The sequence below is a fragment of the Callospermophilus lateralis genome, chromosome 13 (genome assembly GCF_048772815.1).
Source record: "Callospermophilus lateralis isolate mCalLat2 chromosome 13, mCalLat2.hap1, whole genome shotgun sequence".
Classification (NCBI taxonomy): Eukaryota; Metazoa; Chordata; class Mammalia; order Rodentia; family Sciuridae; genus Callospermophilus; species Callospermophilus lateralis.
Window position 1 is genome coordinate 59,832,950 of NC_135317.1, and position 14,149 is coordinate 59,847,098.

Consider the following 14,149-nt stretch of genomic DNA (forward strand, 5'->3'; position numbering starts at 1 on the left):
TGTGGGTTTGTGTTGTATCTGTGAAGGAAACATTAACACTATGTAATGGTGTGCTACTGTGCATCTCTTCTCACCTTCAAGTTCAGTGATGTTCCAATAGTAGCTTGAACTTGGCCATGATGGTAGTGTTTATACCATAGAAATTGGTAAATGCTCCAGATTAGGCCCCATGTTCTTCCTCACTCCCCACCCTCTTCCCTTCCCCACATGCCAAACATTAACTAGTATACACTGTCACTAGCTCTGGCACATTGCATGACTGCCTCAGAAGATCCAGTGACCAGAGTGGCACTGGGCATCCAGGACCACCAAGGGCAGCATCCCTACCCCTGATGCCATAGCAGTGGTTGCTGGGTCTGAGGACATGGGCACCAAGATCTGCTGTCTTCATAGCCAGACCTGCCACCCACCCCCAACAGTGATTTCAAATTATTTTGGAAGGAGATAAGAAACAAAAACGAAAACAGTTTTTTGGTGAGAATTAGCTTGGGCCCTTTACCCTCAGCAATTCACTTGCATTTATGAAACAGCTGTGGGCTGAGATTTGCTGTCTATGGCCTGGAATGCAGGGCTTGTTTTTGTTGGGTGTTTTTGTTTGTTTGTTTGTACCAGGGATCTCACCCAGGGGGGCTTAACCCTGAGCCACGTCCCAGCCCTTTTTATATTTTATTTAGAAACAGAGTCTCGCTAAGTTGCTGAGGCTGATTTTGAACTAGTGATCCTCCTGCCTCCCAAACTGCCGGGATCACAGGCGTGTGTCACCACACCCAGCTGAGGCTTGTTTCTCTGGATGAGGATAATTCATCTTCTCAGGAACACAGCCATGCTGAGACCAAGCAGTCCTGAAGGTAATTGCTCCCGCCAATGGTTACCCCCAGCCAGGAGGAAGAGTATTGGCCAAGGGAAGTCTTCTTCAAAACTCCACCTCCGATTCTCCAGTTTTTAGCCATTAGCCTCCCAGCAGAAGCCTGAATTTTGTTTTCTGTAGAATTTTTAGAAGCACAATGTCTTTTTGAAAATGTGCTTTTTCTACCTACCACTTTGCCAACCATATGGAGACGAGCCCCGCCCATGATGGGGTTGAAATGAACGAGTCAGTGAGGTGAGACACCCAAGTTGTCGCTGCATTTTAAACATAGCATACAACGCATTACACAAACACCATTCATAAACCTGACTCACAGGTTTCAGACGGGAGCTGGGTACATGTATAAATAGCCTGTGTATGTTAAACAGTAGAAAAGCAAGGAAATTTGGGGAAGAGGGTCAAAATCATTGTGCCCAATTTAAACATCATAAAAATCTCAGCCTTGTCATTATTTACAACCCCCGCACACCTCCCACCAGGAAAAAAAAAAAATGGAGAGAAAGCCAAGTGGAAAATTCTAAATAAGCTGATGTCCTCACGTTGAACTAAACAGTACAAATGATGCAGCATCATAAAATGAAGTTATAATTATGTTGTCTCACTTCCTGGCTGCCGGATGCCCACGGTACAGAGCAGCCACTCGACAGAATTTTCTGGGCTTGGAATTGCTTTGGGATTTTTTTTTTTTTTTTTTTTTTTTTACAAAAAGGTAGCTTTGACTAGTGTTGACCAATTGATTCGCATTAAATTACTCCAATGGTTTTTGGTGGCAGCGGAAGAATCTACCCTGGGATGGTGAAGGACTAACACCTTGAATGTGTGACAAATGTTTTAAAAATCCACTTCTCCCATATTCCCCCTCCATAGCTCACCCGGTGACACTGGACATAACTTATTGCCAATAGACTGCCCCAAACCCCATTCATAAAGTTACTGCTCAGACTCTCACTAAGCGTGGTATGAAAATGGCATGTCGGCAGGCTCATGGCTGGTTACTGGCCAAGGCCAACCCTGCAGTCTTCCAGCCCCTGCCATTGAGGTGTGGCAACCATTGAGAAGATGTACAACAAGAGTCTTGGGCATGGCCAGGACATCCTGGAGACTTCCGATCGTTCCCCTGTCCTCGTAGACTTGGCCTTGACTCTGGGTCACTTTGTTCCTTAGTAGGCAGCCTCCAGCCTTCTGGCCTCATGCCCACCATCCGGGAACTCCATGTGAACTTGCAAGGTGCCATTCGATGAAGTAGATTCAGGAAGCAGCCACCATCTCTCAGGAGAGGTTTAGTTCTTCATCACCTACTTCCAGGTGCCCTGCTGCTCAACCTTGGCAGGGGATTTGAACGCCAAAGACTGAGATGCCCAGGACAATGACAGACACGCACAGTTAGCTCAGGCCCCCGCTGCTGTGTGGCTTCAGTTCCTTCCTGTTCAATCACTGCCTGCCAGGTCTCTTTCTCACGTGTCCCCACTCTGGTTTCTCCTCCAGTCACCAGCAGAAGTGGACTTCTCAGCCTTGACCTCTCCCATCTCGGTCTCTGATAATGTGCGTGGCCTTTAGGTTAAGAGCTCACTAAAGTGTAGATCATGCTGGATGCAAAAAGAAAAGGGCAAGCGGGGTGTTAGCAGGAGCTTCCAAAAGACTGGTCCCCTCGGCTTCTCCATCCTTCCCGTCACTAGAGCATCTGGTCTACCCCCTACTGTGCCCCTTGGACTTCCCGTAATGCTGAAATGAGCATTTGTTAGGACGACATACTGTGTCCCTTGGATAAAAGATGTGATTGCAATAAGTACCTATTATTATTCTCATCGGGAGGACTATTATGGTTCTTATTTCTTTTCCTGCAATTGCAGGGCAGGTCGCTGGGGGAGGCAGGGGGTACAGCAGATACTTTATGCCACCAGCTGCTGTCACATGTTTACATGATGGCTGTGTCCAGGGGCTCCCAGATGGTGATGCAAAATATGTTAGCACCACAGATCTCAAGTAAAGATCACCATCGCTACTGTCAACACCAGTGTATGAACACAGCTCCCCGCCACCGCCACCGGGCATATGAACTATATGAATTCAACACTGGGTAATTCCCGGTCCCTCCTGTGTTAATGAACTCCAAACATTATAAGCATGGTTCCTAAGATGGTGCTCCAACAGTACCAAGAGTGGAGGGGCATGCATCTTGTGCTCTTAGAAGAAACTTCAAGTTAATTCTGCAAGGCTACTGAATGATCCAAACCAAAATAAAACACTTTTTGAATATTTAGCAAAAAAGAAAATCACCTTTTCACATTACAGAAAGCAAACAGGATAGTCTAAGAAGCAAAACCCAGGCAAAGAAATGAAAATGTTTCTTTCTAAACCTTTGCAGCTGTGAGGACAGACGAGCTCTTCTGAGCAGCCCACACTCCATCTTCCACGACATGATGGGCCTGCTGTTCACAGAGCACTGCTGGCCAGGGCTAGAGCAAGAGGGACTCACTCAAACCATACGGCTAGTGACACTAACTCCAAGTTTAGTCCTTTTTCCCTTATGACACTGAGCCTCCTTGTGGATGTCTTTAATTCACTTCCACTCATCCTTTTATTCAATAGCGATTGAGCGCCTACTGCATGCCAGGCCCTATTTTCAGTGCAGGGAAACAATGGTGAATGTGCAACCCTCGTCCCTGCCTCAAGTAAACATGTAGCCAAGCTGCAATAACAAACAACAAGGTTTTAGTGAGCACCAACTATGTGCTAGACACTGATCAGGGCACTGCAGATACAGAGGTGAACAAAACAGAAAAGTTCACTGCTATCGAGGGACAAGCAAGCCATAAATAATGTAATTAGAGAGTGAGAGAAATAAACCTGAAAAGAGGCAGCCACCCTCCAGAATAACTGGGCAGGAGGATGGTGCAGTTTTGGAAGATAATATGGCCCTGTTATATTCTGGGTTTCAAAAGCTCTTTCTATTGAGTGGGTCGACTATTTCTATGGAGTGACACTGAACTCACCAGCCACTATTAGCATCAGCCTCGTCTCCATCTCACACACCCACAAACATCTCCTGGCCCACAAGATAAACGGAGAAGGGGATGCTATATAGTTATATGCCATATAGCCATATTGTTAGCACCGTGTGGTGGAACAAGCTTGGGCCCTGGAGCCAGATGAACTGGTAATTATGAGCAGCCTCTTTGGACATGTTTCTGAACTTCTCTGGGGGCTCTCAGGAACCTCAAACTGTAAAATGCCAACCCCACCTTCACATGGTCCTCAGGGGCACTCACATGAGTCTCTAACCCAGTGCTGAGCTCAGAGGCAGCTCTGCAAACATGTGCCCTTTCGTCCCTCTGACAGCAGCCCAGGCTGACAGTTCTGTGACTTCTACCAGCTCTGGATCTGGGTTGGGAGCTCCCGAAGAAGTGGGAGAAACAGGGTCTTCCAAGAGGCCCAAAGAGCTCCAAGAGGTCAGATTTCACAAAGAACATGGGCGCACTCAGCCCACCACCCAGGGGCCTGGTGGGGCAAGGTGGCATTATTTACAAGTTTATTTTGGAAACCAAGTAGTTAACATGAAGGCAGCTGGAGTGATGGACTCGAGGACAGATCGTTAAGCAGAATGTCAGGAACATACTCAGTTACAGAATGATCACGTCTACTGAAAGGCCCGGAAGCCACCAACAGCATCCTGCGCCACCCGCTCCCGCCCCCACAGCCCAGCAGACACAGAGCAGCATTGCTTTCTGTCTGGGGATTCAGATGCTTCAGACTCCAGCCTTTACTGCGACAAAACAGAAATGAGGGCACTTGGCCTGCCTCAGTCTCCTGGACTAGGGTGGATCCCAGGCTCAGGGGCAGGAGTCAGGGGAAGCACTAGCTTTCTTCTGCTAGTTTAAAAGAGGGACAAGGCTGTCTCTGGGGTCAGGCCACTCAGCCTATGACTCTGCAGAAGCGTGGTCTGCAGCCCCATGAATAAAGTAAGGTTTTGTACATTCCAGAGAAAAGACCTAAGAAGGAGGTCACCTAAGAAACCACTAAGGTATGGAGGCCCTCAGGCCATGAGAGCTTTGTCCCCATGACAGGAACCAGCCTGAGTTGCTAAAAAGCTCAAACTTGAAGCCAGAAAGACTTGGGTGAATTGCTGGGCATCTCAGAAATCACCAGAGGCATTAAAAACCCTTAGGTTCCCTGCAAGTTGAAGCAGGAAACTCTACTGGAGTGAAACTCTGAGCCTGAAGCAACTCTTGACTTCAAGAAGAGAGTGCTAGAGGAACCCTGAATCCTGGAAGAAGCTGAACCTGCAGGGGGGGGGGTGTTTAGAGGGGGGAGAAGGCCAACAAAGCAGACGCCCCAAGGGCAGTGCTCACCCTGAGGTATGCATTTGACCCCCACCACCACCAGGGGCACATTTAAAGTGCAGACACCTAGGCCTCTGAAAGTCTGACTTGTAAAACTAGGTCCAGAAATTTGCATTTTTAAGAAGGATGTTCTCTGCACTTCCCATCCATCATTGATAAAGACTTGTCTAGTGTTTCTCTAAAACAGGCAGTAAGTTAAGAGTTGAGGTTTGGCATCAGCCTGGGAATAGACTTCCCGCTGTGACGCTATTAGCTGTAACCTTGGGGAATTATCTACCTTCTCAGAGCTGATCTCCTCGTTTTTTAATACAAGGATAGTATTTATCTCGTACAAAGCTCTTAGCTCAGAGCCTGGCTCATTTTTAAATGCTGGACAACACAGTCACTTCCCAGCCTACCACAGTCCAATCCAAACCCAGAGGTGTCTAAAGAGTCTAACATTCCCACTTCTCCTCTATACAACTATCACCCTGTCTGGAAACGGCACTGGGATGTTGGGGGATATCCATGGGTCCACAAGAGGTGGCAAGGTAACAGGAGAGAGGCCCCAAGATAACCACAAAGAGAAACAGGAAGGAGATGTTTCCAAAAAAGATACTCTGGGGTATCAAACCATAAGACGGTCTGTTTATAGCTACCTGCTTAGCTAGGACTTTCTGAGTGAAGAGGTGAAAAGGTGAGATTCCCAATAGGGAGTTGCAAAGTCAGCAGAGTAGTGTTATATAATGTGGGAAAATTGTGAGCGTAAGCATTTAATGACCCAATGTGCCACATTGCAGAGCATGACTGCCACTGGGGGTTCCTCTTACGGTGCCCAAGAATCTTTAGAAACAGGCTCGGGGGAAAGGGCCTTCGGATGAGGCTGTGCTCCTAGGGCCACAGGTAACTTGATGGGCGGAGCCACAGTGTTCTGGGAAAGAGTGGCCAATAGCAATTCACCAACTATCTCCTGAAAGATGGTGGTAAAATGTGTTTAACTGTGGCCATAGGGGTGCGTACAGGACCTCCTGCCTCTTACTCCTTTATACAGAAGCCCTCGATCCTGAACTAGAGTCAGACACAACTGACCGTTACTCCCACCCTCATCAGCCAAGGCCCTGGAGGCAGCCTCCCCGTAGAAATTCCCTTGGGAAAATCCCCTTCCATTTTGTGCAAGAGTCAAATCCACCTGGAGGGGCAGAAACTCACCAGTAAAGGTAGTAGAAGAAGGAGAGGAGGTAGAAGGCCAGCTTACACCAGGCCTCCTTCTGACAGTAGCTCAAGGTGTCTGCATTCATGACCACCGGTGGGTCGTAGGCCAGCTCTGAACTATCTGCCGGACAGTGGAAATACCTGCAGGGAAAGAGGACATGGCATCACGGCTCTGAGGCTCTGGGACTTCCAACAGCACCTGGGTCAAGCCCTCCTGATCCAGGACTTCCCTCCTGTCATCCCTGCCAGGCTTCTTCCTTCTGCCAGGCACCACTCAAGTGTGGCTCTGCCACCATCTTCTACTAGGATTAGAGTGACTTTCCCATGTACAATGATGCTCTGATGGAAAGAAAAAAAATGTGTCTCCTGGTGTCCCCTGGGAGTACTAGGAAGAGCTTCCTTTCAGAACAGACGCAACTGTGGTGAAGGTAGGCCTCTGTGCCACTGTACCTACATTCTGCCTTAAAGTTCATGACTTTGGAACTGAGGATGTAGCTCTGTGGCAGAGAGCTTGCCTGGCGTGAACAAGGTCCTGAATTTGATCCTCAGCACATCAAATATTAATAACTACTTTGAATTAAGTATTTCCCTCTCTGCAAACCCTCAGAGGTAGAACTCTAAGAGGGACATCATATTCCCATTTGGATATAGAGTAATTTTTAGGTACTTCTTTTCTTGATAGAAAGACCCAGAAGAGCAGAAAGAACATTCTCCATCCATGGGGAAGCTGGAAGAGTAAAAGAGCTATGGGTGGAGGAGAAAGAGCACAGCAGGCTGTCTGCTTCATAAGCCCCAAATCCACACAAGCGTCACACCAGTGGCCAAGGCCAGGAGGAGAGCACCCCCTGGATTGCTGCCCTCAGGACCTGACCTTTAGCCCCTACCAGGACCAGGTGTCAGCCCAAGAACACAGGGCAGCTGAATTCACCCAGCAGGCTGCTTTTCATCCCTCTGGAAAAGGAATCCTGGGAGGAGGCAGGAGTGAGAATTCATGGCTCCTTCTAGGTTCTGGGACAGGCAGTGGTTCTCGATCCTGAGGAAGGACCAGGTAACCCATCCTAGTGGTTTTGAAGACCCTCCCTATAACACAGCAACTTACAGACCTGGCATCTCAGTTCCCTAAGAATTGCATTGACGGGATCTGTCACCGACATTACGCAGAGAGGACGTCACAAGCCAAATTCAATGATACCTGCCCAATCATAGCCCTCTGGGCCACTCACCTCTCCTCTTTCTGGGAGGAGATTTCAAAACCTATTTGCTTTCACTGTGGCTTTGTACCCAGGTGACCTCATTAAGTGGAGGCAGAGGGACAGGGTGACCAAATGTTTTGGTGGAAAGAACCAGGGTCTGTTTCCTGGTCACCAGAATGATCTTCCTTAGGTCAGTCATTAACCTGTCTTGGCCTTAACTTCTCATCTATAAAACAGGGATGAAATCGCCCACCTCAAAGGACAGTTGTGATGATTGTGTGAAGTGATGTATGCAAATAACCTGCAAAAAGAATGGGCACCGAATCAGTGGCAGACAGCTCTACTTGTACTGAAGCAAATTGAGAGTGAGAGCAGAGGGACTTTAACGGCACGAGAAACATCCCTGACGTGGGTCTGTTGGAAAAGGAAAACCAGGTGTTCAAGGACTCTGATGTTTTGCTCGTTTGTTTTTGGTACTGAGGATTGAATCCAGGGGTGCTTTACCCCTGAGCCACATCCCTAGCCCTTTTTATTTTTTATTTTGAGACAGGGTCTCACTAAGTCACTTAAGGCCTCACTAAGTTCCTGAGGCTGTCCTCAAACTTACAATCCTCCCGCTTCAGCCTCCCAAGTTGCTGGGATTACAAGAGTGCACCACCACACACGGCAAACACTCTGGTTTTTAAGGAATTCTTTATTCTCATTCTTTTTTTTATTTTTTTCTTTCATGTTTGGGCACTTACTAATTGTGTTAGTAACAGTGTATAGTATATAGGATCTTATTGCTAGATCCTATCAGGGATCCAAAAAAATAAGTCAAGGTCCCTACTGGCAAGACTGCAGTTACTCTTCCTCTACGGATGCACAGATTCTGAGCCTAGGGGCACTGGTACTTTCCATTTTCTTCCATTTAGACCAGTCCCAGCCCTAAGAACAGTACTATCACATTTTTTTTTTTTCTCTTTGGTGGCAAACCCAGGGCCTCAAGCATGGTAAGCACGTGCTGTATGAGCTACATCCCCACTCCATGACCCCACTTTTGATACCCTCCATTGACAGCTCCCAACTTAAAGGACCTCAGGATAAACTTCCTTTAGGGGGAGAACAGACAGCCCCTTGGGCCACATGTGAGGTAGCAAGGACGTGGCCTGAGATTCACACCATGGAGAGATGGAACCATGGTCCTGCCAGGCACAGGGTAAGTGACCCTGGGCAGCTGACCCACCCTGATGAGTCTCTGTGTTCCCTCATGTGATGCAGGGAGAACTAAACCCGCCTCAGCCAGCTGTTGCAGATATTGATCCAGGTAAAAGGTGGTAAAAGATGTAATTACATTACAACACTGTAATTATTCTATTTGGCTACTCTCTGTGTTCTGTGTTCTCTCTTTAACGAATTGCTTTTACTTAACCCCAAAGAGCCATGTATTGAAGGCTTGGCCCCCAACTTGGTATTACTGGAGGTGGTAGAACCATTAAGAGGTTGGGGCTGAGTGGGAGGTCTTAGGTCACTGGGGTTGTGCTCTTAAAGAGAATTATGGGACACCAGTCTCCTCTCTGTCTCTGTCTCTCTCTGTCTCTCTCTCTCTCTCTCTCTCTCTCTCTCTCTCTGTGTGTGTGTGTGTGTATCTCTATGTCCCTCCCCCTCCTCTCTCTTTCTCTCTTTTCCCAGTTGCCAAAAGGTGAGCAGCTTCCCCTGCTAAGTGTTCCTGCCCTGATGTATTGTCTCACCACAGCTCAAAGGCAATGGGACCCATCAAGTATAAACTGAAACCCCCAAAACTATGAGACAAAATAAATCTTTTTTTCTTTCTAAGGTGATAAATACAGGTATTTTGTTACAGTAACAGAAATCTGACTGACACAATATACAACTTCTCTATGTAACCAAGTCACTTTCCTTTCCTCCCTAAACCTTCGATTTCTTATTCTTTGTGTTTGATCAATGGCATCATCATCCTCCCAGCCTCCCAGCCTCCCAGCTTAGAAGGTCCCTCTCACCCCACTCTTTTATTCAATTTCTGGCCAAGTCCAGTTTACCCACAGGTGTTCTCCTGTTGTCTCATTATTTCAACTTCTACTCCCAGGGTCAGATCTTCTTCATCTGGATTTTCACTATGACCCTGAAATTAGTTTTCATCCTCAATATTTCACCTTTTAGCTCATTACTTCTTTACACTTCTAAACAGGGCTACCCTCCTAAAACTCAGATCAGGAAACACCATTTTCCTCCACCAAAGCCTCTTTAAGCTTTCCCTTTCTTAGAAAATAAATTAACTCCAACTTTTCAACAAATCTTCTCAGGTACCCCACATAAGATTCCCAGCCTGTTTGTCAATTGCATCTCTTCTTACCCCCTCTAAGAACCCTACATCCAACCACACCAAGCAAATGCTGCTCCCCAAACACACAAGTGCTCTCTTACTACTGTGCCTTTGCAAACGCCTTCCAGATTTTCCAGTGTCACTCTTCAGTCTAATTTAAGTGTGTCTTTCTCTACGCTCCTATAGATACTCATCATATGTCTGTTAAGAGTATATTTTCAGGCTAGGGATGTAGCTCAGTGGTAGAGTGCTTGCCTAGCACACAAGAAGCATTGGGTTCTATCCTCAGCATCAAAATAAATACAAATACAAATAAATAAATAAGATAAATCATGTCCATCTACATCTTAAAAAGAAAGAAAGTCAGAAAGAGAAAGAAAAGAATGTACTTTCCTCTACCCTAGAATATATACCTTGAGAGGAAGGGTTATATTTTAAACTCATCTTGGAATCCTCCACGATGCCTAACAGGTAGTATGTGTCCTGGACATTTACTAAATGAAAGAGTGAAATGCTCCTGATGTGACTAAATAAAAACTAAATGAAGATTAAGTATTTCATGGTCAAATAATGATGGTTTGGGCATCCAGAGCTCTGGGAACAAGAGGTCCAGAGGGCAATTTATGTGCACAATTACATTCTCTTCCATCTTTTTAATTCTCTCGTCCATGCTTCCTATATCCATATGGTAGCTATATTTTACAAAAAAGCCCAAATCACATGATTTGACACATTGTTTTAGCAGGGAAAAGAATATGTGAGATCAGAACTGTCCCAGAAAACTCGGCCCATCTGGTAGGTGCTTTTTGTATTAAATATGACTTACATACCATAAAATTCACCCTTTTAAAGTGCACACATCAGTGGGTTACAGTGTGTTAGAGAGTTGTGTACCATTACCACTAATTTCAGAGCATTTTCATCATCCTAAAAAGAAAATTCTAAACCCATTAGTGATCACTCCCCATTCCTGCTTCCATCCAGCCCTGGGAAGTCACTAATTTGCTTTCTGTCTCCATAGATTTGAGTATTCTGGACCTTTCATATAAATGGAATCATAATATGTGCCCATTTGTACCTGGCTTTTTTCCATTTATATTTTCTTTAAGGTTCATCCATGTTGTAGCATTTATCAATACTTCATTTCTTTCTATTGTCAAATTATATTCCATCGCATGGATATATCATAGTTTGTTTATCCATTTACTAGCCAATTAGCACATGGGTTGTTTCTTTTTTTTTTCTTTTTTTTTCTTTTTTTGGCTATTGTGAAGAACACTGAAGCCATTTTTAATACTGACCTATAAGAGCTGGGGTTGTGATCAATGGAGCCAATATAAAGGATCTTCCCTTACATGGTCTTGGTGCCTAAGAGTAGTTTGGGAAAGGGAATTTGGAGAGGGAGTCCCCCAAAGGAAGGGATGAAGGGATGGCACTAAGTGGCTGATCTATTCGTGGGACACTGTCATTTGAGAGCAGGCTATTTGGGCAAAGAAGAGGAGGATGGGCCAGCCTCTGACAGACTTACCTCCAGAAGTGATAGAACAGTAGAGGGACATTCAGCCCCAGGGTGAGCCACTCCTGGGCACACAGGAACATGATGCAGAAGAGGCTGTGGATGGAGTATTCTGGCAGCACCAGCTGAAGAGGAAGCAGAGACACAGGCCTGGGTCAGAGAGAGGAAAATGGTAACACCAGACCCTCCCTGCAGCAGCCTGGAGTCACGGCCCTAGGATGGTCACCACTTATGGGAAGTTCTCCATGTTTTACATTCAATTGCTAATGGACTCAGGCCCTCTACACTTGCTCCTGTGAGTGGCTGACCCCTTTGAAGACTGGAGCAGGCGATCCAGCGCTGTGATATCTGAAGCAAGGCAGGACCACAAGGACAAAAGTCCTAGGGCTCCTACTGATCCTCTAACTGCCTTGTTCTTGTTTTTCTAGCCTCTGTGCATCCTTTTCTAGTATCTTTTTCAAATACAGGAGGGCCCAGAAAAAAAAAAAAAAAAAAAAAAGAGAGAGAGAAATGGCATTTGGCTTGATGATAAATAAGAACCCAAAAGAAAAATCAAGGAACAGTGATAAAGAGGGATAGTGCAACCTTGGGATCAAGAGACAAGGGACAAGAAACTAACCCAGACCAAGAAGGGCCAGATGGAGGGAGCCATCAGCAGGAAGATGAAGCTCCCCCACTCCCAATCCAGCCACACAGGGTAAAAAGAGCTTAAAATAATTATGAACCCTCTGAAGAGTGTTCATATTTTACCAGAAATGAAAGCTATAAGCTAAAGGGTGATTGCAAGGGAGAAATTTGGTGTCTAAGACAGTATTAAGGGGAAGTCTACAGCTATGCAAAATACATCATCTTACCCAGACATGTGGGGAGAATATATATATATGTATATGTATGTATATGTGTGTGTATGTATATATATTTACATTTAATATAAATATACATTTTATATAAATAAATATATACATTTTATATAAATAATTTTTATATTTTATAAATATAAAATGTTATATTTAAAAATTTTTTTATTAAAAATTTATATATTGCAATTTGTTTTGTTTACATATATAATTTATTTATATAATACAAATCATATTATAAATTATGTTTATGTTATATAATACAGAGACTATAAATTACATGATATTATATATAATATATAAATTGTTATTTTCATTATATAATGCGCAGTTGGTCCTCCATATCCATGGATTCAGCCAACCAAGACTGAAAATATTTGAAAAAAAATGTTGCCTCTGTATTAAACATGTACATTTTTCTTGTCACTATTCCCTAAACAATATCACCTAATAACTATTTACTTAGCATTTACATTATATTCAATATTACAAATATCTAATACAGACAAATCTAGAGATGATTTAAAGTCTATGGGAGGATGTCATAGGTTATGTGCAAATACTGTGCCATTTTCTATAAGGGACTTGAGCATCTTTGGATTTTGGTCTTCACAGGGATCATATATCCAACCCCCCACAGATATCAAGGAACAACTGTATCATGTTATGTGTGTTGGGGGGTCCTCAGCATCTTATATTTAGTCCATTATGAATGTTTTGGTCTTCCTATCAATATCTTTCTGTCCTTCAAGGCCCAACTCAAATTCCACTTTCAAAACAAAATTCTGCTCACCCTATCCTGTACCTCTTAGCCCCTCCACATGCTTTCTGACTCTCTCTTAGGGGAACCTTCCACAGTTTATCCATATAGAGCCATTATCCTCCTCTTTCTAATGCTCATGGATATACTACAGTTCTCTGTAAGCTGACTGGGTCAAAGTCTATACTTTTCTTATCTCCTTTTGCAAAGTGCTTTGCACAATGCCTGACACTTAGAGACTTTACAAATATTTGATAAAATGAACTGAACTAACTAAATGTGTGCATTTGCCAAAGGTTAGCTTGCAGTGGCAATATGGCTTGTGTTCACAACCAAGACTTCTGGGGCCAGGGGACTGTCCATTGTAGGTACAGAACATGGCTTTGGTCTCTCATTTTAGGCAGATGAGCTAACTGCCCCATATGGCAGATACAGAGGGAGAAACACATATGCACACATTAAAAAAAAACACATGCTTGGGCTCACGTGTAAGAAATGCATTTTGTAACTAAAAGATATCTTCTTTATTTTCAAAGTCTGATACAGAATGAATTGCATTTGCTTAGATTTGCATCTGCCTTAGATTTGCCAGACAGTAATCTTGGAATCAAAGCATAAGAGCCATCATTCCAGAGGTTGGTTACCCTTGGTGGGTAAACCAGGCATAGTCTGCTCTATGAGTCTCAGCCACCTAATGGGAGGTCTCTGTCATTTCTCCTGGAGGACCTCAAAGCTGGGCTTACCAACTCCATCTGCACTGGGCCAGGGCACCACCCTGCCGCTGGATTTCTCCTTTGAATGTATCAGCACAGGGCAGGAGGGGTGGGTAGTGGCCGTGAGTTCTGCTATGCCTACCTCTACATTTTTTAATCATCACTTTCAACACTTATACCAAGGTAATTAACACATTTAGAGACAGCCACCCTGGGTCCAAATCATCCATTATAGCTCCATCCCCAACTCTAATGCCAATGACAAATCTCTGACTGATTACAGTTTGGATTTCAGGCTCCACTATTAATCACCGCCGTTGCTTCTCTCTCCAGGGCTTGATTTATAGTGGAAGTAGCAACCTTCAAAGCAGGGAGGATTCGTCACTGT

General features: G+C 44.7%; 1 protein-coding gene across 4 annotated transcripts in view; it reads right to left on the reverse strand.

Annotated features, from left to right (window-relative positions):
• Positions 1–2,426: 2,426 nt before the first annotated feature.
• Positions 2,427–14,149, reverse strand: part of Cnih3 (cornichon family AMPA receptor auxiliary protein 3) — a 108,176-nt gene continuing 96,453 nt past the window's right edge. For 3 of the 4 annotated variants that reach the window (XM_076831986.1, XM_076831985.1, XM_076831984.1), the window contains 3 exons: positions 11,444–11,556; positions 6,397–6,540; positions 2,427–2,454 (listed from right to left, as the gene is read on the reverse strand). In XM_076831986.1, the coding sequence (XP_076688101.1) occupies positions 2,427–2,454; positions 6,397–6,540; positions 11,444–11,556 (285 nt within the window). The remainder of the gene's footprint in view (positions 2,455–6,396; positions 6,541–11,443; positions 11,557–14,149) is intronic. The other variant, XM_076831987.1, reaches the window with a different exon arrangement.